We start from the raw sequence: 25,752 nt of genomic DNA, 5'->3' as shown, positions 1-25,752 counted from the left end.
AGGAAGAGGAACCTTCAACTCAAAAAAGATGCTCCCACTAGAGCTTTTGCCTCTGGGCAAGCTTGTGGGACATTTTTTAATTAATTGATGTACAAGGGACCAATCCATTTTGAGTTATATCAACTCTGGGCAGGTAGTCCTGGTTGTATACGAAAGCAGGCAGTCTAATCCATGAGGCCAGAGCCACATTCCTCCATGGCCCTCTGCATGAGTTCCTGACACTCCCTTCCTGCCCTGAGCTTCTGCTCGACTTTCTTCAATGATGGGGGGTGACCTGACATTTGGTCTTGGCGTTTAATCACAGCAATCGATATCCTCACTAACACACATACATAACATACATACATAACATAACATGATGTAGAAATAAACTAAAATTATGAATTTATGTATAAAAGTTTTTTGAGATACTTTAAGTCTTGGACTCAAAGAAAGTCTCTCAGCTCAGCCTCTCCCACCCAGCATACAGTAACTAACTGTAGTCACTGACTCACTTTACCTCTTCATTTGATAATGGGGTTGAAGATTCTTCTTGAGTTAAAGCACATACTACTGGTATTTTTACTTCTTCTTCAGTGTCTATTTTCTTGTTATCTTTTCCCTTATTGATCCTTTGTTGTTCATCCTCCTCCTAAAAGTTAGGAAGAAAAAGCATCATTGAGTCACCCAGGTAATCTATATGTAAGCATCATATAGTTCTTCTTCCACTTAAGACAAGAGCAGAGATCTCTCCGAGAATGAAAACTGGACAGATTATTTGTTCTGTAATCAGGAGAAGGGGCCGCTGGTCATAACATTTCACTACTATAAGCACAAAGTAAGCAAATCGGAAAATAACATTTAAGAACGCACACTGTGGGGGTTGGGGATTTGGCTCAGTGGTAGAGCGCTTGCCTAGGAAGCGCAAGATCCTGGGTTCGATCCCCAGCCCAGAAAAAAAAAAAAAAAAAAAAAAGAACGCACACTGTACAAAAAGACAGACAAACAAAAGAAAAGCAACTCCCTGCTGCAGATAATCCAGAACAGGAGACTATGCAGAACAAACCTTCTCTCATCAAGGACAGCAGGAAAAGTTATTCCAACATCGTACCCCCACTGAAAACATATATAAACTACTACCAAACATACTGGTACTACCAATGGGAACTGTAATCCCAGTGACCTGAAGTCAGGATGCACAAATTCAAGGCCAGGTTGTGCTACACAGTGAAACCTTATTTCATAAAACTAAAAGAAGAAGAGAAAGAGGGAAGTGAGGAGAGGAAAAAGATAGCATATAAGAGATTATACAAAACATAAAAGGATGCTCAAAGTCCAAGTGATGACACGCTCAACAAAAATAAATACATCTTTTCTGTCTAGTGAGGAGGAACAAACATGATTATACAGAAAAGTACACACAGAATTCTGCAGGAAGGAAAAAAATACAAACTAGTTTTGGTTTCATTTAAAAGAGCCAGCGAAGGGAACCCAACGGATATAACTTCTAGAGCTGAATCCTAAAAGACAGTAAGATGAACCTGCTCATTGAATGAGAGAAGGCCACTAAGGGCTCCAGGGGAAAGGAACTATTCTATTTGTAAGACAGAAGCCTCAAAGAATAGACTTCTGGTAGAAGAGCAAAGGGCTGACCAGACTGACATGTGGGCAGGTCCATGAAAAGTGAAGGCAGGAACAAGAAAGTCGTTATCAAGTAATTAAACTCTTGACTGACCTGCTCAAGCGTGCGCACTGCCATCACCTTCCTTTGCTTGCTTCCTAGGCTACCACAGGCATGGCTATGTAATGCCTGCCTCACAAAGTCTTAGGTGGCTGAGAAGTGCTTGAGAGAAGCTTCATAAAGCCTCAGCACAATGCCACTAACAATAACCTTTAATGAAGGGCTTCAACAATCATTTTAAAAGTAAAAGACAGTGATGAAATTAAAAATCTACATTTTAAGCATGAATTTAAAAACAAAATTAAAATAAAAACCAAGAAACAAAATCTAACCTAAGTCACATATAGCATTTTAAAATATTTTAATGCCTAAAAAAGCAGAGAGCACTTTAAACAGCTAGTCTAGGAAAATACTTGTACACATAGACACTATGCCAGAGAAGACTGGCTGTGACACTATCTGAGATGGAGAAGGCCCAAGAGTGGAGGCAGCTCTTGATGTCCACTATAAAGAAGATAAAATCAGTTATGGTCGCTATGCTACCAGTTAACAAGAGTGAGGCAGAACTGGAATATAAACACACCCAAGATAGTGCTTATGAGAAAGCAGGTGTAAAATAATACTCGAGTTGTACAAGTTATATGGGGAGGGCAATACTAAGTGCCTGGTCACAGTACACAGAACTAACCTAGAAGACACTACTACCAAACTGAGTGTGCTTGAACACTTGATACTATTTCATTTGTATTTTTAAAAATATTTATAGTTATTCATTTTATTTTATGTGTTTTGCCTACATGTATGTATGTGTGCCGTATGACTGCTGGTGTTCTCACAGGTCAGGAGAGGGCATCTGATCCCCTGGAACAAGAGTGGATGGTATAAACTACTAGGAATTGAACCTAAGACCTCTGCAAGAGCAACAAGTGCTCTTAACCAAGGAACCATCTCTTAAGTACCTCACTTTGTATCTAAAACAAGCACTTTTTCCTATAAGAAAGTGTTAGTGTTTCGTTACTCATTGTCCAGTGGGCTTGGTTGTGTGACAGTATCTCACTACCTACCCTAGGCTGGCCTTGAAATCATGATTCTCCTTTCTCTGCCTCCTAAGGGCTGGGACATCAGGTATAAGCCACTACTCCCATCCTATCACATTTTAGTCAGACTTTTGAAGCAAGCATACCACACATCTAGCCTGCTCTGAAAACTCAGAATTCTGAGAGAAGTGCGTACTGCTGAGAAAATGTTCCCAGAAATACGCAGAGCTGCATCCTTCTGTCTCCGAAGGTTATTTCTAACCCAGTCCCACATATGAGATAGTGTGTAAGCGGACAAAGTCCTCCCAATGGCTTGCTTGGTTTTTGAGCAGAGCTTTGCTGCTCTCATCGTCACCGCTCTCCAACTGTACCCCCGAGGGCTGGGACTGTAAGTGTATGCCACCACATCTGGGTAGCTACTATAGTTTTTCAAAGTGGCATTAAAAGTAAAATCACAAGGATGCTCAAAGTCCAAGTGATGACACGCTCAACAAAAATAAATACATCTTTTCTGTCTAAGAAACAGCTGTCTGGGGCTGGAGGGGAAGCTCAGCACTCCACAGTGCCTCTTGCTCTTGCAGAGGGCCTGAGTGTGGCTCCAAGCAGCCACATCAGGAAATTCACAACCAACTGTTAACTCCAAAGGACCTTTGTTCCCCCAGCCCCACCCCCGACCCTCCTTCAATGTACTCTAAAGCAAACACCCCTCCTAAAGACACACAGACGTACATACATAGAATGAAAAATAAAATCAATCTTTTAAGAAAAGGACTATTCACCTGATCTTTCTTCTTCAGTTCTTCAACTTGTCGGAGCTGTTCTGAAGTTAACACGATCTCCATTCGCTGCATGTCTCTCATCAGCAAGCGCTGAGATTCCAAAAACTGGTCGTTGGCCTTCTGCCACGTGTGTTTTAACTGGTTGTGCTGTTGTCGCTCTTGCTCCAAGAGATGGCAAACTGTTCAGGAGCACATCACACCCCCAATCACACACACTGCATTTTTTTTTTCCTTTTTCTTTTTTTCAGAGCTGGGGACAGAACCCAGGGCCTTGCGTTTGCTAGGCAAGCGCTCTACCACTGAGCTAAATCCCCAACCCTAAACACACTGCATTTTTAATGGTAGGCAATTTCTTCAGCATAGGTCTACTACAGATCTGTCCAGCATTCTATTCTGTGAGCTTTACTCATGACTGACACCAAGGAGCAATCTACACCTGAATAAGACAACTATTCCCGCACCATCCCTTGAAACCAAAGTCACCTCAAGTATGCCCTTAGGAACAAACAACTTCTGTGCTTCCTAAGTTTTGGAAAACCTGAATAAATTTTTAAAAATGTTGAGTTGCTTTACTGCAGAACTTAGAGCTGTTATTATAGCTATGGTAATTATCTCTATGTTCTCTTGGGACACAACACGTGATATACCATGGACAAACGTACTATTGAGAAAACACATTGTTTTGAAAGCCTTCAAAGGCTCACTCACAACCCAAATGGTAACGCATGATCTCTATCTACTGAACAGCCCTGTGGCCTGCCCAGGTCTGCGACGCTAGCAGCACATTTTGTTTACTGTCTCTGTCCACGGATTTGCTGAACTAGCTGGAGGGTGGGGACGCGGGACAGGACTGATTCACTGTGCAGCCTAGGAATTTTCTGGTGTGTGCCATCACACCTGCTGAACCACTTTGCACTCACTCCCTTAGCTGTGGCCAGGAGTTTGGTTCCAGGCTTCATAAAACACTTAAAACTTGACTTCAGAAAGCAACAACAAAAATATTAAAAGCACCACGTGACCATGACTTCTTTCGGCTGGGTATAATGGCCTAAGTCTGCAGTCCCAGCTAATAGGGAGCTTGAGAGTTGGGAACAGTCTCGGCAGGTTCTACCTCCAAAACATTTTTAAAAATTTTATTTATTCACTGTAGCTGTCTTCAGACCCACCAGAAGAAGGCATCAGATCCCATCACAGATGGTTGTGAGCCACCATGTGGTTGCTGGGAATTGAACTCAGGACTCTGGAAGAGCAATCTTAACTGCTGAGCCATCTCTCCAGCCCAAACTAGTATTTCTTTAAATGCCCCACCCTCCAATTTTTTTTTAATATGCTCTATTTTGGGTTTTGGTTTTTCAAGACAGGGTTTCTTTCTCTGTGTAGCCTGGCTGTCCTGGAACTCAGTCTGTAGACCAGGCTGACCTTGAACTTAAGAGACCCGTCTGCCTCTGCCTCCATTATTGATCCTGCCACATCTCAGTCCACCTCCCAGCAGGGCAGCTGTATGGTGCTCCATCCCACAGCTGCTGAACAGGTATGATGCTGAACAGACCTGGTCTCCCAGTGAGACCGGAACCTGTGTTAGGCTGTTATACTGCTTCTCAATTTTTATCTCTCTTCTTTTCTTCTCTTTTCAGGACACTCTTGCTTTGTGTGTGGGGTAGGTTATATGTATGTAGAGGTCAGAGGACAACTTGTAGACGTCATTTTCTCCTCCCAATGGATCCTCGAGTCATCAGGCGTGACCACTCAACCATCTTATCCACCCCAAGATACTTTTTTGATGAGCTATATGTATCAGTTACAGAAATCACTGGCATTTTTTTGTTTAAATTTTTTGTTTTTTCAGAGCTAAGGACCAAATCCAGGGCATTGTGCTTCCTAGGCAAGTACTCCACCACCAAACTAAGACCCCAACCAACAAAAATTACTGGTTTTACTTCCTCATTTTAATGATCTATAATTGGATCTGATGCCCTCTTCTGGCGTGCCAAGGACCATGTGGTCATATACATAAGATAAATAAATAAATCTCTAAAAAAAAAAGTAAAAAATAATTTTTCAAAGTATTGTATTTTTAATTTTCAATTATATATATATATAAGTGGGTATGATTCTATACATACAAGTACAGGTGCATGCAGAGATCTGAAGAGGAGACTAGAAACCCTGGAGCAGGAGTTACAGGCAACTATGAGCTGCCCACCAAAGCTCTACAGGATGACCTCTCTAAGAACAGTAGTGCTCTTAACTGCTGACCCATCTCTCCAATCCATGTCTGTTTGCTTCTGTTTGTTTTTGAGACCGAGTCACACTCTGTAGTCCAAGCTGGTCTCAAACTAATGATTCCTCTACTTCATTTTCTCAAGTGTTAAGATTATAGGCACCACATCCAAATTCAGTTGCTTCTTCATATTTTTTAAGTTTGGGGAAATACAGCGTTCACTTGTACATTGCGCTGTTCATCTATCTTCATTAGTGAAGTCAAAACCATCCCTTAGACAGCTGGACATGAGATGCTCTCTACCCCACTCTCACTTTTGCTAATCCACTTCCCTATGAATACTGTGCAGAAAAGCACTTTAACATCAGCACGTTTTGCCCAGAGCTCACGCCTTTTGAAGTTATTGCTGACACAGTGGTGGAAGGAAAGGCTCCTTAACAATCTGAACTCCTCCAGCAGCTCTCACAGAGGCTTTCAAACTGACGACAAAGCTCAGACTGCATCACTAGCACGCTGCATTGGTGGGCTAGGGTGTGATGCTGTCATTAATCAATATGAATTTACTTACATAGTTGGGGTACAGTGAAAATATACAAGACATAAATTTATTTACCTTCATGCAGTTCTTTCCTCAATTTCTCAGCATCTTCCTGTAGAACAGATTTCTGGGTGTTCAAAACAGCTACATACATCTCCAGATCAGTCCTGCAAGACTTCTCGGCCTCCAGATAATGATTCAGTTCCTTAACCTGAAAGTATGAAGCTTAACTTTACAACCCTGGTAGAAATGGCAAATAAGGTAAATATCAATGGCTGAATTTTTTTTTTTTTTTTTTTTTTTTTTTTTTTTTTTTTTTTTTTGAGCTGGGGAAACCCAGGGCCTTGCACTTGCTAAATACCACTGAGTAAATCCCCAACTCAATGGCTGAATTTTAAACCTGAAAATAGAATACAAATTTAGAAAATAACAGAATTGAGAGACACTAGCCATAATTCTTTAGGTTAAATATATAGGTAAAATTATATGTAATTCTTTTATATCATGCTTTCAAAAAGGTCGTTCTAATTTGTACTTATAGAGCAACTCATGCATATGCTTGTTTCTCCTTTTCATCAACAAAATTATGATTTGCTTGTGTGTGTGCATGCATACAAGCACATTTGTGTGAGAGTGCACATATATGCATACATGTTTGTAAATCAGACAACTATACGTGTCATCCCTTAGGTACCAGCTACCTAGAGGCTCTATTTTATTCTGTTTTTGAAATAGGGTCTGTCACTGACCTGGAACTTATCTAGTATATGTAGGGTGGCTATACACTAAGCCCCAAGTATCTGCCTATCTCCTTCTCTCCTTCTCTCCTTCTCCATAGTGCTAATACACCCACCACACCTGGGTTTTTTTTTTTCCCCCTATAGGTTCCAGGGATTGAAGTCCAGCCCTAATTATGTCTCCTCAGTCCCTCTGTTATAGAAATGGCATAACATTCTTACAACTTTTCTTTGATTTCTGGGGAGGTAATTCAAGTGCTTTACATTTATAAAGTGGATTCATTTTGATCAATACATATAGAAGTTAAACAAGTTAAGACACCGAGATGGCTCAGCAGGTAAAAGGTGTTTGCCCCTAAGACTAAAGATCGGACTTAGATCCAGAGAACCTACATGGCAGAAGGAGAGCTGACTGCCTACAGTTGACCTCTGACCCCCACATGTGCATCATGACAGTCTATTTTTTTCAAAAGAGAAGTCATGATGTAAAAGCTAACTGGTCTCATAATAATCACACAAACTTGAAGGCAAATAAATGCTGAAAAATTTTAAATCCTATCTTTTCATAATACATTTCCTGTTGTAATACTCAGACTGGTAACCACACAGCCTACATACATAAAACAGGCACAACCAAAATAAAATGCAATACCATTCAAGAAAAAAAAAAGTAGGGTGAGAGTATCACTTGTTTTACTTGTCATATAAACTGTCTGTCCTAAACTCAGTATGTATGAGTAACTTTCTGTTTTATTTTCAAAATGCTTATACCTAGTTTCAAATTCAGTATCTTTTTCATGCACTATCTCCTTTTTTCAAGCTAAAATAGCAAGCTCGGGGGCTAGAGAGATGGCTCAGAGGTTAAAAGCACTGACTGCTCTTCCAGAGGTCCTGAGTTCAATTCCCAGCAACCATATGGCGACTCACAACCATCTGTAATGGGATCCGATGCGCTCTTCTGGTGTCTGAAAACAGCTACAGTGTACTCATATACATAAAATAAATAAATAAATCTTTAAAAAAAAAAAAAAAAAGAGTCTAGGGACTCCCGAGTTTTTTAAAAAAAAACAAAACAAACAAACAAAAAAAAAAACAGCAAGCTCATGGCTCATGTGGTCTCAGTAATATTTACTCCTAGACTATTATATGTCAGGAACGAAAATGCTCATTTCGCGCTGTGCTGGAAGCTGACATTTGGCCAGCGTGACAGAGGCGAACACCGTAAGGCAGTCTCTTCAACACCTGTCCCAGGTGAAAGTAGCATAGTTAGCAACAGCTCTAACGAGGATGACTTATAATCAGATTCCACTGCACATTACTTCTTAGAAAACACTCCTCTTTGAATTAACAATAAGATGAATTTCTAACACCTGAAAGTTATTACTAGGAAGGTGCTGAATGGCAGCACAGCATGTAAATATCCTTGAATCACACACCCCTAACAACTCAAATCAGAACCATATGTAAGGCTTTTAATTCCAGCACTCCTGGAAGCAAAGAAAGGCATGTGGCCAGTTTGGTTTACATAGCAAGTTCCAGGATAGCCAGGGCCATACAGTGAGACAGAGACAGAGATATTAAGAGAGATTATCATGTCTGTAATCCCAGCACTCAAGAGGCTGAGACAGGACTACTGCAAATTCCAGGCTACCCTGGGCTATGTTGTAAGACACGTTCCCATACACTCACACCTCAAAAAGAAAAATAAAAAATAATTAAGAATAAAGGTTATGGGGTTGGGGATTTAGCTCAGTGGTAGAGCTCTTGCCTAGCAAGCGCAAGGCCCTGGGTTCAGTCCCCAGCTCCGAAAAAAAGAAAAGAAAAAAAAAGAATAAAGATACACAAGTGGCAGCAAAGACAGGGTGAGGTCGGACTTCTAAGGATACCTTCCCAAAAACAGCAGATGGTGTTAGGAGAAAGAGGAAGTGAGCAGCAGGAGCTGTCAGAACCCTACAGCAGTCAACAAATGTCTAGTGCAGTGAGAGCGGCTGGACCTGTTTGGTACACTTGAACCATGAGTGCTTACACAAATCTCTTCTGTAGACTTTAGAGCTTTGTACACTTTGAAACCCACTTTCATCTGCATTTCCTTTACTCCTTATGTGGCTGCACTCTGTTTTGTTTCTCTACATCACCCTACCTGTCCTTCAGCCCACAAACAGAGATTCCAGTGACTCTGCCTCCTGAGTGCACATACACCAGACACACCCACAACATGCATGCATATTCCACACACCAAAAAAGACTTTCAGCTGCTGATTCTGTAATAATTACTATTTTAGCTTTTCTATTTTAATTTGAAGAAAACTGTATAACCCATTATAATAACTTGTTTAGTCTTGTTTTACAAAAACATCTTACTAGTTTAGGCTGATTTTGACAGTATAATCCTTCTACCACTCTTATATATGTGGTTGTGAGCCTAGCCTTTAACGGCTGAGCCATCTCTCCAGCCCAATCCTTCTACCACTGATTCACAAGTGCTGGAATTACTAGCATTTACCAACAGAATTCTGAAAATCTTTTTTCTTTTTTTCTTTTTTTAAGATTTATTTTATGTAGGTAAGTACACTGTAGCTATCCTCAGACACACCAGAAGATCATCAGATCCTATGACAGATGGTTGTGAGCCACCATGTGGTTGCTGGGGTTTGAACTCAGGACCTCTGGAAGAGCAGACAGTGCTCTTAACTGCTGAGTCATCTCTCCAGCCCTAAAATCTTTTTTTCAAATTTACTTGTGTAACATTATTTATAGTGTTTACTATTTTTAGATCAGGAGTCGTACCCCATTTCTGATTTTTTTTTCACTTTCCTGATTTTTTTCTATACAAATTTCTCTCTTTATGTCGACATTCTTCACAGTTCTTTTTATTTTCCCCATTCTCCACAGTTTTTATTTTATTTCACTAATTTCTGCTATTCTGTATTTCCTTCCATTTATTTTCACTTTTTACTGTTTTTCTCTTCAGAGTGTACTGTTAAGTATTGGCCATGGCTGTTGCTGCCTATCAGAAGTAGATGTCACCATCCCACCTGAAGACACTACCTGCTTTGGTTGTAAATTTATAAAGAAATCAAGATGAGGCTAAGAGGGACGCTTCCTTCCTGTTGGCTATCATCTTCCAGAATACTAAAAGGTGCTATGTAGGCTGCTGGAAGAAAATTGTCACTAAGTTGTAGGCCCCAAGTACCACACAACCAACCAGTCAAGCAAAACGTACCCATGGCTGTGGAGGTCATAGGCCAAATGGAAAAACTACTAATGTTCTTTTGTTAAGTATGCATCATGTGATTGTCAAAATGCCTTCTGAATATTTATGCTTACTCCCTTAGAATAATGTTCCCTCTAGGTTTTCTTTCCTTCGCGGCAGGTAGTAGACTCACAACTGGGCAAAGGACTGAGCTGAAGCTAATGTTGAGTGCCAGCTCCTAAACCACACATCCCTATCCCTTTCCAAGGCCCCACGTAGATGAGGGGATAGAGAGAGTGTGAGAGCCAGAGGAAGTGGGGGAGAGCTGTAAAAATGATTCAGGGCAGGAAATGGCAGGTGCAGAAGAGCTGTGACTACTGCACAAGATTAATCCTGCCACCGTTCTGTCGTGATGGGCCTCTGTTGTCCCTGAGGGTTTATGTGCAGTCAGTGGTGCCTGAAAGAGGAAACGACATTTTCTTTAGTGGTGTAACCACTACTAAATGACACCTTTCCTGAAGCAACCCTCAGAAACTCACTAGCTCACAACAAAAGAACACATGTAATATTTACGCCATCCTAAGTAGTTTGCAATTTTTCCCCATCTCTAGATATTTTATTATAAATAATCTGTAACTAGAGTACTGGACTATATAACACTAATTCTTTGAAATTTGATACTTATGACTTTATTTTTAAAAGATAAATATAATGCTGAAATAAAATATAGTATATGGGCTGGAGAGATGGCTCAGTGGTTAAGAGCACTGACTGCTGGTTCTGTGTTCAAGTCACTTAGTTCTTTTTTTTTTTTTTTTTCTTTTTTTTTTTCAGAGCTGGGACTGAACCTAGGGCTTTGCTTCAAGAGCTCTACCACTGAGCTAAATCCCCAGCCAGGTTCTGTTTTCAAATCCCAGCAACCACATGGTGGCTCACAACCATCTGTAATGGGATCTGATGCCCTCTTCAGGTGTGTCTGAAGACAGCTACAGTGTACTCATATATAAAAAATAAATAAATCTTTAATAAAAACAAAAAAACAAAAAACCAACCAACCAGCCAACTGTGAGTTTCATTAAAACAAACAAACAAACAAACAAAACATAGTGTATCTGGAAATAATAACTTTTCCCCATGCATTACCTGAAGCATGTTCTAATTTGAATGTGTATCCTTGTAAGGTAAACAGTCATATTGTCCATAAATTTTTCTTCTTTTCGTACCCTCACCTCCCTTATTATTCTAATTTTACAGCTGAACAACCAAAGGATAATAAAAGTAAGAAATCTGACCAAGTCATCCAGGTTACTAAATGCTGATTTCTGACTACTGAATACTTATTATCTCCTTATTTCTACTCTCTTTTGTTGTTGATCTTTTTTCTATGTTTGTGTGTGCCTGCACAAATCCATGCAATGCTATGTGTGTGCTTGTGCCCAGAGACCACAAATGACACCAGATCCCTAGGAAGCAGAGTTACAATGGTTGGGAGCTGCCATCAGGGGCTGGGTTCTTCTCTCTAGCTCTTATCTATTTTTCCATCTTCACCTCTTTTATCTTATACTTGATTACAGCAGTTTTCATTTCATTAAATTTACACCATGTGTGATTTTTTTAAATATATCCCTTTCTTTTCTACTTTTCTGTTTGAAACAAGATCTCACTCTGTTGCTTAAACTCACACCCTCAAACCACATTTCTTTTTTTTTTTTTTTTTTTTTTTTAAGGTTTATTCATTTATTATAAGTACACTGTAGCTGTCTTCAGATACACCAGAAGAGGGCATCGGATCTCTTTACAGATGGTTGTGAGCCACCATGTGGTTGCTGGGAATTGAACTCAGGACCTCTGGAAGAGCAGTCGGGTGCTCTTAACCGCTGAGCCATCTCTCCATTTCTTTATGATCAATCCTACCTTGTGTTTAGTTATATGTCATATAAAAAAACAGAGTCGTCTTTTCTGTGTGTGTGAGGGGGAGGGGTGGGCACACATGAGTGCTCTGAGCATGAGGTCAGAGAACAGCTTGCATGAGTCTATTCTCTCCTTCCAATGTGTGGGTTCAAGATATAGAAGAACTCAGGTTATCAGGTTTGGTGGTAAACACTATCTACTGAGCCATGAGCCATCTTCATGGTCCTAGATTCCTAAAACTTGATCTGACCATCTTGTAGACTATATTAGCTTACAGTTACTAATACTGATACACTTCCATTTGTTTCTACATTCCTTCCTTATACATTTGTAATCTTTTCCATTTGTTTCGTGTCTTGTTTTAATGAGTTTATCAGCATATATTATTCACACATAATAATGGGTTTCATGATGGTATTTTCCTACATATACACTTTGCACTTTGATCACATCTGCTCCGTTGCCCTCTCGTCCCACTGAGGCCTTGTTGACCCCTTTCTCCCCACACAGCCCCTCTTCTATTTTCATGTCTTTTTTCCTTCCTGTGACCAGTAAGTTGTTCACCTGAGCCTGAGTGAGAGTTTGATTGTGGAAACATGGGCACCTTATCCCTGTTTATACCAATGGAAAAAAAGTCTCTTCCTCGTCTACCAACCATTAACTCCACATAAATCCTCATGGAGGTATGAACACAATGTACCATTCTGCTTCTGCAACAGGGTTTGTTAGCAATCCAATCTTGCACAGGAATCATACCTACTATGGCTTCCAGAATTATATAGACACAACGTGGCTGCAAGTCAGCATTTCACCTGCTCCCGTCTTCTATTTACCTCTTACATTCTCTTACTCTTCTTCTCAGATTTTCAAACAATTCTATTTAAAGTGGGGGTTGGGGGCAGAGTTGGGGAACATGCAGATGAAAAGACAACTTCTCCTTTTCATCATGTGGATAGCAGAGATCAAACACAGGTCATCAGGCATGAAGACAAGCAACTTTATCTTCCATGCCATCTTGCTGACCCTATTTTCTTTTAGTACTTTTAGTACTGAAGATCAAACCCAAACCCTCATCCACACTAGTCAAGTGTCAGCCCTTAACTGCACCTCTAACCTCGGATTTTCTTTCATTACTGAAGAATTTCCTCAGTGGTAGAGCACTTGCCTAACATACTTCAGTGAAGCCCTAGGTTCAATCTCCAGCACTAAAAACAGACATAAAAAACGTAATACCCCATTAATATTTCCACTTCATTTTCTGTTTGGTTTGGCTTTTTAAAGGCAGCATCCCATGTAATCCAGGATAAATGTAAACTCACAACAGAGCTGAAGATGGCCTTGAACTTCAGGTCCTCTGGCTTCGACATCCTATTATGAGACATCAGTCACCATGCTGGGCTTATGCAGTGCTGAGGATCAATCTCTTGGCCTTGAGCATGCAAGAAAGGTACTGCACCAAGGAGCCATATCCCAGCCATGCTGTGTATATGGCCAACAGGAGGTGCACCCTCTCTAAAAGATGTCTCGAACTAGGATGAGAAAATACTCAACTATAAACAGCTTCTTTTCCTCAGTAAAAAAACTAAGACTAGAAATGTAGTTCAGTTGTCAGAGTTCTTGGCCTAAAGCCCTGAGCTCCAGAGCCATATAGGCATGGAATACCCAGCAAGTTCAAGGTCAGCCTGGGCTACATGAAACCCTGTCTACAAAAATAAGCCAATAAAGATAACTTGTTAAAAGAAAAAAGAGGGCCAAGCAGTGGTAGTGCACACCTTTAATCCCAACAGTCAGGAGGCAGAGACCAGCCTTATCTACAGAGCAAGTTCCAGGACAGCCAGGGCTACACAGACCAACTCTGTCTCAGTAAACCAAGAAAGGAGTTTCAGGGTAAAGAGTAGGAAAAAAATAGAAGTTGAGTCTCACTTGGATAAAATGAGACACTAGTCTTCATTCATGATTAGGTGTCATCACTGAGGGTTTAAATAACCAAAAGCCAAATTACCACACAGGGGTTTACTTTCATTTTGCTTTTCTGAGTTTAAAGCAAAAATTAAGATTCTTAAGATGCAAGGCTAAATGATTTCCCAGCACTGCTTCTTAAGCGACACTAATTTTGTTCTCAGCACTGGAGCAGGGGGTAAGAGCGTCTCACAACCTTTGAGGCCTCCAGCTCTTTAATCTTGTCTTCAGCTTCTGTCAGTTTATCTTTCAGGGCTGCAATTTCCTTCTCCATGGGCATCACGACAGAGCGAAGCTTCTCGGCATCCTCTTGGGCCTATGATTACAAAGGATAAAATGTAACTAATTGATGGCTTTTCGAAGAAACCCGAGTCTATTTTCTAAAAATCAGTATAACAACTATAGTACATATTGTATTAGCATTCATAAGATTGAGTACCAATTCTCCTTTTCTTCAGGTTTTTCTTTGAATTTTTATTAGCATGTATTCATAATATTTACAAAATAATAGGCTCCAAACCTCATTTCTTTCCAGTCCATCACATCACATACTTGACGGATTAGCATGAGCCATCAATCACCCTCACTCTCCTCACTCCTCACTCTTCCTTTACCAAGATCCTCCCTTATCTTTAATCTTTCTCTCTGTCTCTCTGTCTCTCTCCCTCTCTCTCTCTGTCTCTCTCTCTGTCTCTCTCTCTCTCTGTCTCTCTCTCTCTCTCTCTCACTCACACACACACGCACACACACACACACACACACACACACACCCTAGATTCCATTTACAAGATGAGACAGTACAATAGCTGTCTTTTTGAGTACAGCTTATTTTGTTGATGATATCTGATAATATTTGGCCCAAGGTTCTGGCAAATAACATGATGTTCATCTTTATAACAGAATAAAACCTCACTGTGTGGTCAGGTACATGGCTCAGTGCAGTGTACTTCTGCACTTCCGTTGGACCCAAGTTCAGTTCCTAGCACAACATCTGCCTCTACCTCCAGCTCCCAGGGCCAATTACATTTTAAATAGTTTATTGCCATGACTGTCAAAGTCTAACTATGGTTTTCTCAAATATTTCACTCAGAATTTGACAATAAATAGAAAAATATTCACTGTAACATAGACGATTTTTTTCTTTTAAGATTTACTTTATTTATATGAGTACACTGTCACTAGGAATTGAACTCAGGACCTCTGGAAGAGCAGTCAATGCTCTTAACCACTGAGCCATCTCTCCAGCCCCATAGCTGATTTCTCTACTGAGTAATTCAGTTATAAAATGTAAGAGGTAGAATCAAGAGCTGAGTGTACCCTCAGGAGGCAGAGGCAGGGGGTCTCACTCAAGTAGAGCTTACTCAGGTCTACATGTCAAGTCGAGGTCAGCCAGAGCTACAGAATTCTGCCTCAAAAAGCAAAAACAAACACACTTAGTCCCAGTCCCAATGCTCAAAAAGCAGAGATAGGGGGATCTCTGTGAGTTTCAAGCCAGCCTGGTAAAGATAGCAAGTTCCAGGCTGTCTATACTGTGAGGGACAAAATAAATAAATGAAAATAAGTAAACAAAAAAGGATAAAAATTCAAAAAGTTGGAACTCCTGCATTACCTAATACAAACAAGCTCAAACTTACCCTAAACTGTTCAGAATAAAGAAATGACTATATTGACTAATGTGAGGAATACTGCCCCACACACACACACAAAAGAAATTTAAGAGGGCTTCAGAGCCACTTTGTTCCCTGATCCTTACAAAAATCTATTTATTTTGTGTTGAACTGAATTCTGTTTGGAAAAGACATGTTAGCTTAAAACACCTTCACTGTCAAGGCTTGTTTGGGATGCTTGCTGAGGTTTCTCTACAGAATCAACAGGCAAAGGACGGAAGAAAAGCATATGCCATATTTACTTATACAAAAGACCTCATAATTTCCCTGCTGGGTATCATATGAACAAACTTTTTTTTTTAAAAAAAAAAGATTTATTCATTTATTATATATGAGTACACTGTAGCTGTCTTCAGACACACCAGAAGAGGGCATCAGATCCCATTACAGATGGCTGTGAGCCACCATGTGGTTGCTGGGAATTGAACTCAGGACCTCTGGAAGAGCAGTCGGTGCTCTTAACCACTGAGCCACCTCTCCAGCCCATGAACAAACTTTTAAGGAACCCACGAACAGTGGCACAAAGTACATGTGGCCAGTGAGATGGCACCAACTGTACACGCCTGAATTCAAACCTCAGATTCCAGTGAAGACTGACTCCCTAAAGTGGCTCTCTGGCCCCCGCATGCATGTCTGAACACATATACACACAGCACACACACACAATAATAATAATAAAAAGAAGCAGAAAGCTCATTAAAATCAAAAGAAAACTTGAGAAGCCGCTACTGTATGACCAAATGCAGTGTGGCTTCCTGGATGGAAGGCTCAAACAGGAAGGGAAGAGGAGGGGGACACTGGATGAAAACAATACAATCTGAATGCAAAGAATGAACCTTTGTCAATAATGATGAATAGGCATTATTTTGTTAACTCTAACAAGTATAGCATACTATACGGTAAAATGTTAAGAAAACTGGGCATGGAATGTATTGAAACGGTACAATATTATACTTAATAAGAAACTCCTAAAAAATAAAAATTAGGGCTAAAGATACGGCTCAGAGGCTAAGATCATGTATTGCTCTTATAGAGGCACAAAGTCTCACTTCCAGCACATCCACCAAGCAGCTCACACCACCTGTAACTGTAGCTCCAAGGGACCCATTATCTCAGGTTTCTGTAGGCACCTGCATTCATATATATGTACCCTACATACATACATATACAAACTAAAATCAATTATACTGAGGCCTAGGCGCTGACCCAATCAATACAGGGCTCACTACACAAGCAGTCTGAGGCCTGAGTTCAGACCTATGTACAAAGTCAAGTACAGTTGTTCACACTTGTAATGGCAGCACTGGGAGGCAGAGCAAGAGTAGAGGAGTCCACTGGCTAGTCAATCTAGCCCAAGTAGTGAGCTTCACATGAGAGACCTTGTCTCACAAAGTAAATATCCAATGTGGTGGCACTGAAAAGACAATATAAAACCCCACTTGTCCTCATTTAAGGACCCCATTTGCTCCATTTTGAGGACCAAAAATGGCTATAAGGCACCAGCTTCAGGAACAGACTATAAAATCCAGAACAAGACCATAAAACCCCCTCCCAAAGAACAGCCTGAGAATAACCACAAAAAATGGGAAATATCTTATCTCAGAATGGTCCATCTGCACTGGGTAGCCCTATTCCATCACATGATTGAATGATCATGACATAGAAATGCAGACCACTGAATCCCTAGAACCCACCGATGAAATTTTAGATCATCTAATCCTTCTCTAGAGCTTCCCAGTTCCCTATAAGGCCTGCAAAAAAAAAAAAAAAAAAAAAAGGCTGCATGCCTTTATCTGGGGTCACCACTTCAAAGAATGGCTGGCCCCGCATGCTGGTTGTCCTGCAGAATGAACTCTGGTTTTGTATCTGAGTCTGGGGTCTTCCCTCAGCGATTTCAGGCTCTTACAGCACATGCTTTTAATCTCAGCATTTGGGAGGTAGATCTCCATGTCAAAACCAGCCTGGTTCCAGACCAGCCAAGGATGCAGAGAGCCTGTCTCAAAAATGAAAGAGACAGACAAAAAAAAAAGATAAGGTAGATGGTGAAAGGAAGGGAACTTAAAGCTGGAAATTAGTATGACTAAGATACAGTATATGCATGTATGGAACTATGAAAGACAAAACAAAGATAAATCTTTTTTTCTTTTTCCCAATATATAAGTCTTTTATTCTCCCCAAAGAGCCCACATTATCCTTGTGATCAGGATCTTGTTTCTGGAGCCAGGAAACTGAGGTCTCACTCGTCAGCCTGCTGCACGGTTCCCTTCTCAGACACAGGTGCCATCCAAAAACTTCCCAAAATCCTTGTTCTTAACTGTTGTGGCTTACTGAATCAGAGCTGCTGAGTTTGAAACAAGTTCAATATAATTTCCTTCAAGGATTTTAATTCGTCATCTGGGCTTGAGAGACAAAATAAGCAACACCTGTTCTCATCTGAACCCTGTGGGTGTCTTTTTCTCACCCATTCTCCTGAATAACGATGTTGATGGTGAAGGAGCATCCACAGACCTCGTCTTGTAACAGAAGCCCAGTGTAACAGCCTCGATCATGTTCTGGATGGTTCTGCCAGTTCCTTTCTGTCCCCACCACTTGTCAGCCCACAGTCTCTTCCTTTTCTTTCCATTGATGTGACTGAAGTCCCTCTGCAGAGTTCCCCTGAGGCCCTTCAAAATGACTACGAGCCCCTTGGACAGTCTGATTGCTAAGAATGGTCTTCATTCTCGCAGTAGATGGGGCAAAGGGAGCCAAAGATAAATCTTAAATAATAATAATAGGGCTGGAGAGATGGCTCAGTGATTAAGAGCACTGACTGCTCTTCCAGAGGTACTGAGTTCAAGTCCCAGCAACCACATGGGGGCTCACAACCATCTGTAATGGGATCTGGTGCCCTCTTCTGGCCTACAGTACTCATACACTAAATAAATCTTAAATAATAATAATAAATGTTGTACATTTACGCAATGAAACACTATTGGAATACTATTCAGCTATGAAAAAAGACATCATGAATCTAACAGGCAAATATAATTGATCTTGAGAATAATATCCTGAGTGAGGCAACCCAGTCCCAAAAGGACATGCTCAGTATGTATTCACTTATTAGTGAATATTAGCCATAAAATATAGGATGCCTAGGCTACAGTCCACAGACCCAAGGAGGCTGGATAGGAAGGAGGGCACAAGTAAGGATGCTTGTCCCTCACTTGGAAGGGGGAATGGAATGGTTGTGGAAGGCTGATGGAAGGAGGGAACTGGATGGGAGAGGGGATCAGAAGGGGAGTGTGGAGGTTAGAAGTTAGCTGTGGGGAGGAGCAGAGGGGATGGACATGGCCTGGACCTAGGCCTCCCAGCAGATGGGCAGCTTGGTCTTCATGTGGGTCCCAAACAACTGGAGTGGGGGATACCCCAAAAGCTGTTGTCTGTGTGTGGGACATGTTCTACTAGCTGGGCTGCCTTGTCTGGCCTCAGTAGGAGAGGAAGCACCTAGCCTTGCATGGACTTGAAGTGCCAGGGTTGGGGACATATCCAAGGTGCCCCCACTCACTCAGAGGAGAAGGGGAGAGGGTGACTGGAAGGGGCACACTGAACAGGATGTAAAGTGAACAAGTAAAAGACAGTCAGGCAGGCAGGCAGGCAGGCAGACAGACAAGAACAGAACAGAACAGAACAGAACAGTGACCTGTCTGCAAGATATACCGGTGCAACAGTGGCACAAATTATACAGAAGTAACCACTCAGCCCCACTCCTACCCCCACTCCTGCCCCAACTGAATTTAAAGCCCATATCATTTTAGATAAAACCAACATCTGACACTGCTAAAGTGGCCAAGAACCTGGGTCTAAATAGGTCACTGGCCTAGGGAAGAGCTTACTACTGTTATTCTACTAAAGAAACACAGTCATAAAATGACTCTTAGGGACATATTGCTATACCCACGAACAGAGCATCATTCCACCCTCGCAGACAAGCTGCTTCTTTCAGATAAGAGTTATCAACATGGAGGCGCACAACTGAACGATGTGCAGGGTGAGAGACCTTGGAGCACTCAGCCCTAAATAGATGTCTTCATCACACCCCATACCCTGGGGACTCGGGTAACTATGCAGAAGATCAAGATGGAATAGTTAACTTAAGACAACAGTGTCTTTTAGACACAACAGGGCTGGTGCACATATGAATGCACAGAGACTGTGGCAGCACACAAGAACTGTACAAGCTCAAGTAAGACAAAATCCCAGCAGGGAGAAGAAGTGGATACAAAATCCCACCCTAACCAAGGTGCTATTTGCAATTGATACCTGCTGGCAAAAGGACATCAGCTTTTACCAACAGAGTATCACTGCACATATCAACCACACTTCAAGGCAGGTCTTATGCCCAGGAGTAAGTCAACACAAAACTGACTGTGTTCTTTTGTTTTGGTTTGGTATTTTGGGTCCTCTTGTCTTTTTGTTTGATTTTCATTTGGATGGAGAGAAGTTGTTTTGGTTTTCAGAAGGAGAGAAAAAAACATGAAGCTGGGTGGGGAGGGAGGTGAGAAGGATCTAGGAGAAGTTGGGGGAGGCAAAAATATAATCAAAACATGGCATAAAAATGTAACTTAAAAAGATTTTAAAATAGAGAGATAGCTGGGCTGGAGAGATGGCTCAGAGGTTAAGAGCACTGACTGCTCTTCCAGAGGTCCTGAGTTCAAGTCCCAGCAACCACATGGTGGCTCACAACCATCGGTAATGGGATTGATGCCCTCTTCTGTGTGTCTGAAGACAGCTACAGTGTACTCACATACACAAAATAAATAAATAAATCTTTTTTAAAAAAGTAGGTAAAGAGAGAAGACTCCTGACATTTAACCGCTAGCATCGCATGCACACACACACACACACACACACACACACACACACACACACTAAATTTTATAAAAATAAAAGCTAGTTTAAAACTTAAAACTTTTTTTTTTAAAGATTTATTTATTTTATGTACAGCATTCTGCCTGCATATGTGACTGCAGGCCAGAAGAGGGCACCAGATCTCATTACAGATGGTTGTGAGCCACCATGTGGTTGCTGGGAATTGAACTCAGGACCTCTGGAAGAGCAGCCAGTGCTCTTAACCGCTGAGCCATCTCTCCAGCCCAACTTAAAACTTTTTTAAAGTGGCAAAGAATAATGATTATAATTACATGTCTATATAAAGAACAGAGTAAGGATTACTAGCCAAAGATCATTATTAACCATTTTCAAAATTTTAATTTTTAATTATTCTATGATCTTAAAAACACATATGCATTGTGTTTACAAACTCACAAAATAATTTCTGCAAACTATTTAAAGGCTGCTTAAAATGTTCTCAATGAGGGCCAATCAGCCAGCTCAACACTGTCTCCTCCCATTGAGCCTGATGGCCTGTCAGGACCTGCAAGGTGAAAGAAGATAGCTCACTCCTAAAGCTGGTTTGAAACGGACCTCCACACACTTGCTGTGGCACACATGTGCACACACATCCACACACAAGATAAGTATTTTTAATGTTCACAATGATAAAATGTTTCTGTCATCTAGTTGCCTGTGTTAAGGTATTGTATGGTATTATTCAGATATAATACATGTAGCATTTGTCAAAGAAACCAAGGTGTGCTGAAAAAAAATTAACTAGGGTTCTAAAATATTGTTTAGACACAGTACCGAGCAACATCTCTCAACCAACATGAATTCACTGAACATTTATGTGCTAGATACCATCCTACCCACCTAATATACACAAATAAAGACTACATTCTCATGGAGTTCACATTCTATTGAACAGAAAAAAAGCAGTAAACAAACACACTAAAAGGTTACCTCTGTTTTATGAGGAAATATGCTGTGCAAAGAAAAACCTGAAGCAGGGTTCAGAAAACCAGGAGAGTCCTGGAAGCTCAGGGGAAGAGGTAGATAGGCTGCAAGCGTAAATAGAGGAAAGGAAAACCTCATGAAGAGATGACACCCCATCAAGGATCTGAAGACAGTTAGGCAGTCAGTCACATGTAGTATGGAGGGGGAGGGGAAAGCTAGCACATAAGCAACTCCTTCAGCACAAAGAGAGTACAGCATTCAACTTCCAGTTCTGCAGCTTTAAACACTTTAAACACTTTGCTTTAAACACTTGCTTTTAGACTCAAGTATTCTAATTCTATAAGTGAATGATATTCCTGCATACCTTTTTCATTTCATTTTCTAAATTTTCTTCCTCTTGACCTTCAGACAACCTTCTTCTTAAGTCAGCTATCTCCCGGTCTGCAGACTCTCGGTACTGTGCCCACTGCGCTCGTTCCTGCTCCAGCCTCAGGTGAAACTGATGCTCATAGTCACGCACAGTCTCTGCAAAACACCACACAGTCCATGCTCACATCACAGGGCAAGTGTCTGTTCATTAGAGTCTTCAGTTATGTAAGGGCTTAAGACAATAAAAACATCCTAGTTCTCATTATGAGTGGAGATAAGGGTTGTGTTGCTTCATCACCAATCTTCACAACGGATTTCCATATGCTGTTGACAAGAAAACCTAGAGAAGGTTCAGAGTGAAGCTATCAGCTCACACCTAAGACCCTCTCCCAAGTCCACCTTCTTTGACACTGTATTGTGGCCCCCAAAACAAATACAGCATTTCATTATAACTGTGAGCATGTAAGAAAATAAGTATTTTTTCTGGGATATTTTACTACAAAACCTAAGATTCTAAATTGGGACAATTCTATCTTTACAAAATAACTTTCTCTTTAACACAGTCTTGAAACATCACCTGACAAGTAAGAATTCTTTTTTTAAAAAAGATTTATCTTTATTTTACATATGCGTTGAGTACTGCACTATCTGCATACCTGTTTCTGCAGAGCTCGGAAGAGTGTGTCAGATCCCACTGTAGTTATAAGCAGCTGGGAGCCACACTGTGGGTGCTGGGAACTGAACTCAGATCCTCTACAAAAGCAACACTCATTCTTAACCACTGAGTCATCTCTCCAACTTTAATTTTTACTCCTTCTTCATTACTAGCAAGACCAAACTTTGAATTTATGCTGTCTAGATATAAATACTACACTTTCTTTTTCTTTTTTTTTTTTTTTTTTTTTTTTTTTTCCAGAGCTGGGACCAAACCTAGGGGCCTTTAGGCAAGCAAGCGCCACCACTGAGCTAAATCCCCAACCCAATACTACACTTTCAAGCTGAGTAAAGTAGCTTAATGGGATCACCTACCTCACAGCACAAATTAAATACAGAGGCTTAAAATTCCATTTCAATTTCCTTATAGTAAAAGGTAATCACATACTTTGTCAACAAAGTTTGAGGAAGATAGAGAATGGAGATTTCTAGAAATTTTTTCCTTCTTTAATGTAGACTGATGGAGGTATAAGTATTTTTTCAGCCACAAAGCAAAGGTGAAATGTTAAAGAATATGTTAACTATATAAACACAGATAGTCAGAAAAGTCTAGGATATGGGTAGGGTAAAAGAACTGTTAAGACTGCTTCTAGCTTACCTACAGATGGATTTGATTCCGATGAGAAAAATTAACTTCTGTACAGATAAACCAATACAGTCAGACTTACTACACGAGACTAGAGTAACCCTTAGTGTGAGCTGGACTCAGAAACAGAGGTAGCCCTAATTGCTTCATTTCAAGGAATGCTATGTAAAAATAGAACACAAATGCAAAGACCACCTGGGATAGGGCAGTTACCATTCGTGCACACTTGTAAGTATTAACTAATTCCAAGATCCCAAAAATTAAGGTAACACCTTATTTCATTCTGTCATTATTCTGAAAACTGAAGTAAGTAATGAAGCATTGTGCTGAAAGGAAAGAGGCAACACACGCTATTACACTTCTTTCAGACCAAGAGTCACAAGTTGAGCATTCCATAAAGTCCATTTTAGCCTTAAGGACATTCTTAGCCATCAAACAAATATTTCACATACAAATATACATTATACTTAAAAGTCTAAACAAATAAAAATCCAGGTTTAATTAAAGCCTGCTTTAAACTGTACAAGTAACTCCAACCCTCATTTAATACATTATCTCTCTAAGTCTCCATTATTAGATCGGTTAAAGACACCAGTAATGTGCCACCCATTCAGTACAACACCTCTGGTTTCCCTTTCACTTGACATCTTGAAGATGACAATACATAAAGCCTAATATAAACAGAGAATTCTTGGAACTCACTCTGTAGAACAGGCTAGCCTCAAACTCACAGTTATCCACCTGCTTCCGCTTCCTGAGTGCTGGAATTAAAGGCATGCACCACCACTACCAGTGCATTAAAATGCATTGTTACCACAAACACATTTTAAGGTCATGAAAATGGTGTCAAGCATTAGAATTTGTTGATCTTAGAAAGTCTAAAACCTGATCTTTGTCTTTACCTTTCATTACAGCCTGAAGTGAAGCAACTTCTTCTCTCCACTGCCTTTTAACTTCATCTATAGCTTCTTGCTTAGTGTTCTCAGAGACTGTGGCGATTGCCTTGATATTCTCCATCTCTGCCTGCGCCTCCCACAGCTGTGTCCGAAGGTGACCCAAGTCATCCTGTGCAGCTTGCAATACTGCATTTTGCCGCTTCAGATCCTCTGGGGAAAAGTAAAAGATTTCCATTAATGTGTAATTCACTTTATCAGACCCCAAAAATGAAGAAATTGAATTTTAAAATGCTAAGATAGATTATGGAGCTACCTTAATAGAAATACAAAGCATGCTGGGTTTCAAAAACAAAGTATTTAAACTATCTAATAACACTGGGAAAGATCAATTTTGGTGCTATATTTAGGCTTTTACCTCTCACTAAATGAACATAATCAAATCCTCTTTTAAATTTGTTTCTATGTATATGGTGTTTTAACTACACAAGTCTGTGCATCACATGTTTGTTTGGTGCCTTTGAATGCCAAGAGGGTGCATCAGATTCTCAGGACTGTAGTTGCACAGTTATGAGTTGGCATGTGGGTGCTGGGAATTGAACCTGGGTTCTCTGGAAGAACAACCAGTGTTCTTAATCACTGAGCCATCGCTCTAGCCCTAATAATCAATTTATTTAACTACTCAGGTATAAGTATACAAATCTACAAAATGGAGATTAAAGATGGCCACTTTATAGGGCTGTTGCAATGAGAAAATGGTGTTCTATAAATGTCTGTAAGTACGGTAAGTGTCAAGAGTAAGCCTTCAAGACTATTGAATGGAAGAAAGACGTACTACATATTAATTAGAGTTGATAAAGCTAAGATTACTTTCTCAGTCATTCTTTACAATCTCTTAAATATTAAGTTGATATCAGATGTACAACACATGACGTAAGCCTAGATAGAACATATACTTGGTTGTGACTTTCAAAATTATAGAGGTGTAGAGTCGATAATACAGTTCAGTGGTAGCATTTGCCTAGCATGTACGAGGTCCTAGGTTTGGTCCCTAACACTGCAAAGAAAACAAATAAGAGCCTATTATTCCTGTGTGGGAATGTATCTGTTTTCTCTTACTGCCAATTCTCCATTAAAAAAGTCATGACTACCATGAACATTAAATGTTCAACTCTTAAATCTATACTTCCTTATTTGTAGGGAGTTTGAATATCTTTTCATAAGATTAATCAGTGATTAGAATTTCCCTAGGTCTCCTTTCCTCAGAATCTCTCACTATGTAACTAACACTAGCTGGCTACAAGCTCTCAATCCTTCTGGCCTCCTTAGTAACAGGATTTCAGGTATGCATGCACCATATTCTGCTTACCTGTTTCTAACACAGAGCTTTCCTTCTGATTTAGAAAGAGCGTTGTGATGGTTAGTCTTCACTATTGACTAATAATGAATCACCCAGAAGGAACTCCTATGGTCATGTATGGCTGGTGTTGCCAGAGGTTTACCTGAACAGGGAAGGCTCATCTTGAATGTGGGCTGTTAACACCCCATGGGATGGGATCCTGGACTAAATTTTAAAAAGTAGGTAAGCCACGCATCAGCATTTTTTTCATGACAGCAGATCCAACGTAACTAATCACCCACTTCACATGCATCCTG

At 40.5% G+C, this 25,752-nt stretch overlaps 1 protein-coding gene across 4 annotated transcripts in view; it reads right to left on the bottom strand.

Annotated features, from left to right (window-relative positions):
• The window catches only part of Rabep1 (rabaptin, RAB GTPase binding effector protein 1), a 102,989-nt gene that overhangs the window by 41,563 nt on the left and 35,674 nt on the right, over positions 1-25,752 (bottom strand). For all 4 annotated transcript variants that reach the window (XM_032912500.1, XM_032912502.1, XM_032912499.1 and 1 more), the window contains exons 3-8: positions 24,106-24,309; positions 21,899-22,059; positions 14,232-14,351; positions 6,311-6,446; positions 3,477-3,655; positions 500-631 (exon numbers count right to left, since the gene is read on the bottom strand). In XM_032912500.1, the coding sequence (XP_032768391.1) occupies positions 500-631; positions 3,477-3,655; positions 6,311-6,446; positions 14,232-14,351; positions 21,899-22,059; positions 24,106-24,309 (932 nt within the window). The remainder of the gene's footprint in view (positions 1-499; positions 632-3,476; positions 3,656-6,310; positions 6,447-14,231; positions 14,352-21,898; positions 22,060-24,105; positions 24,310-25,752) is intronic.

This window comes from Rattus rattus, chromosome 9, assembly GCF_011064425.1.
Source record: "Rattus rattus isolate New Zealand chromosome 9, Rrattus_CSIRO_v1, whole genome shotgun sequence".
Classification (NCBI taxonomy): domain Eukaryota; kingdom Metazoa; phylum Chordata; class Mammalia; order Rodentia; family Muridae; genus Rattus; species Rattus rattus.
This window is presented reverse-complemented; position numbering and strand designations above follow the sequence as displayed.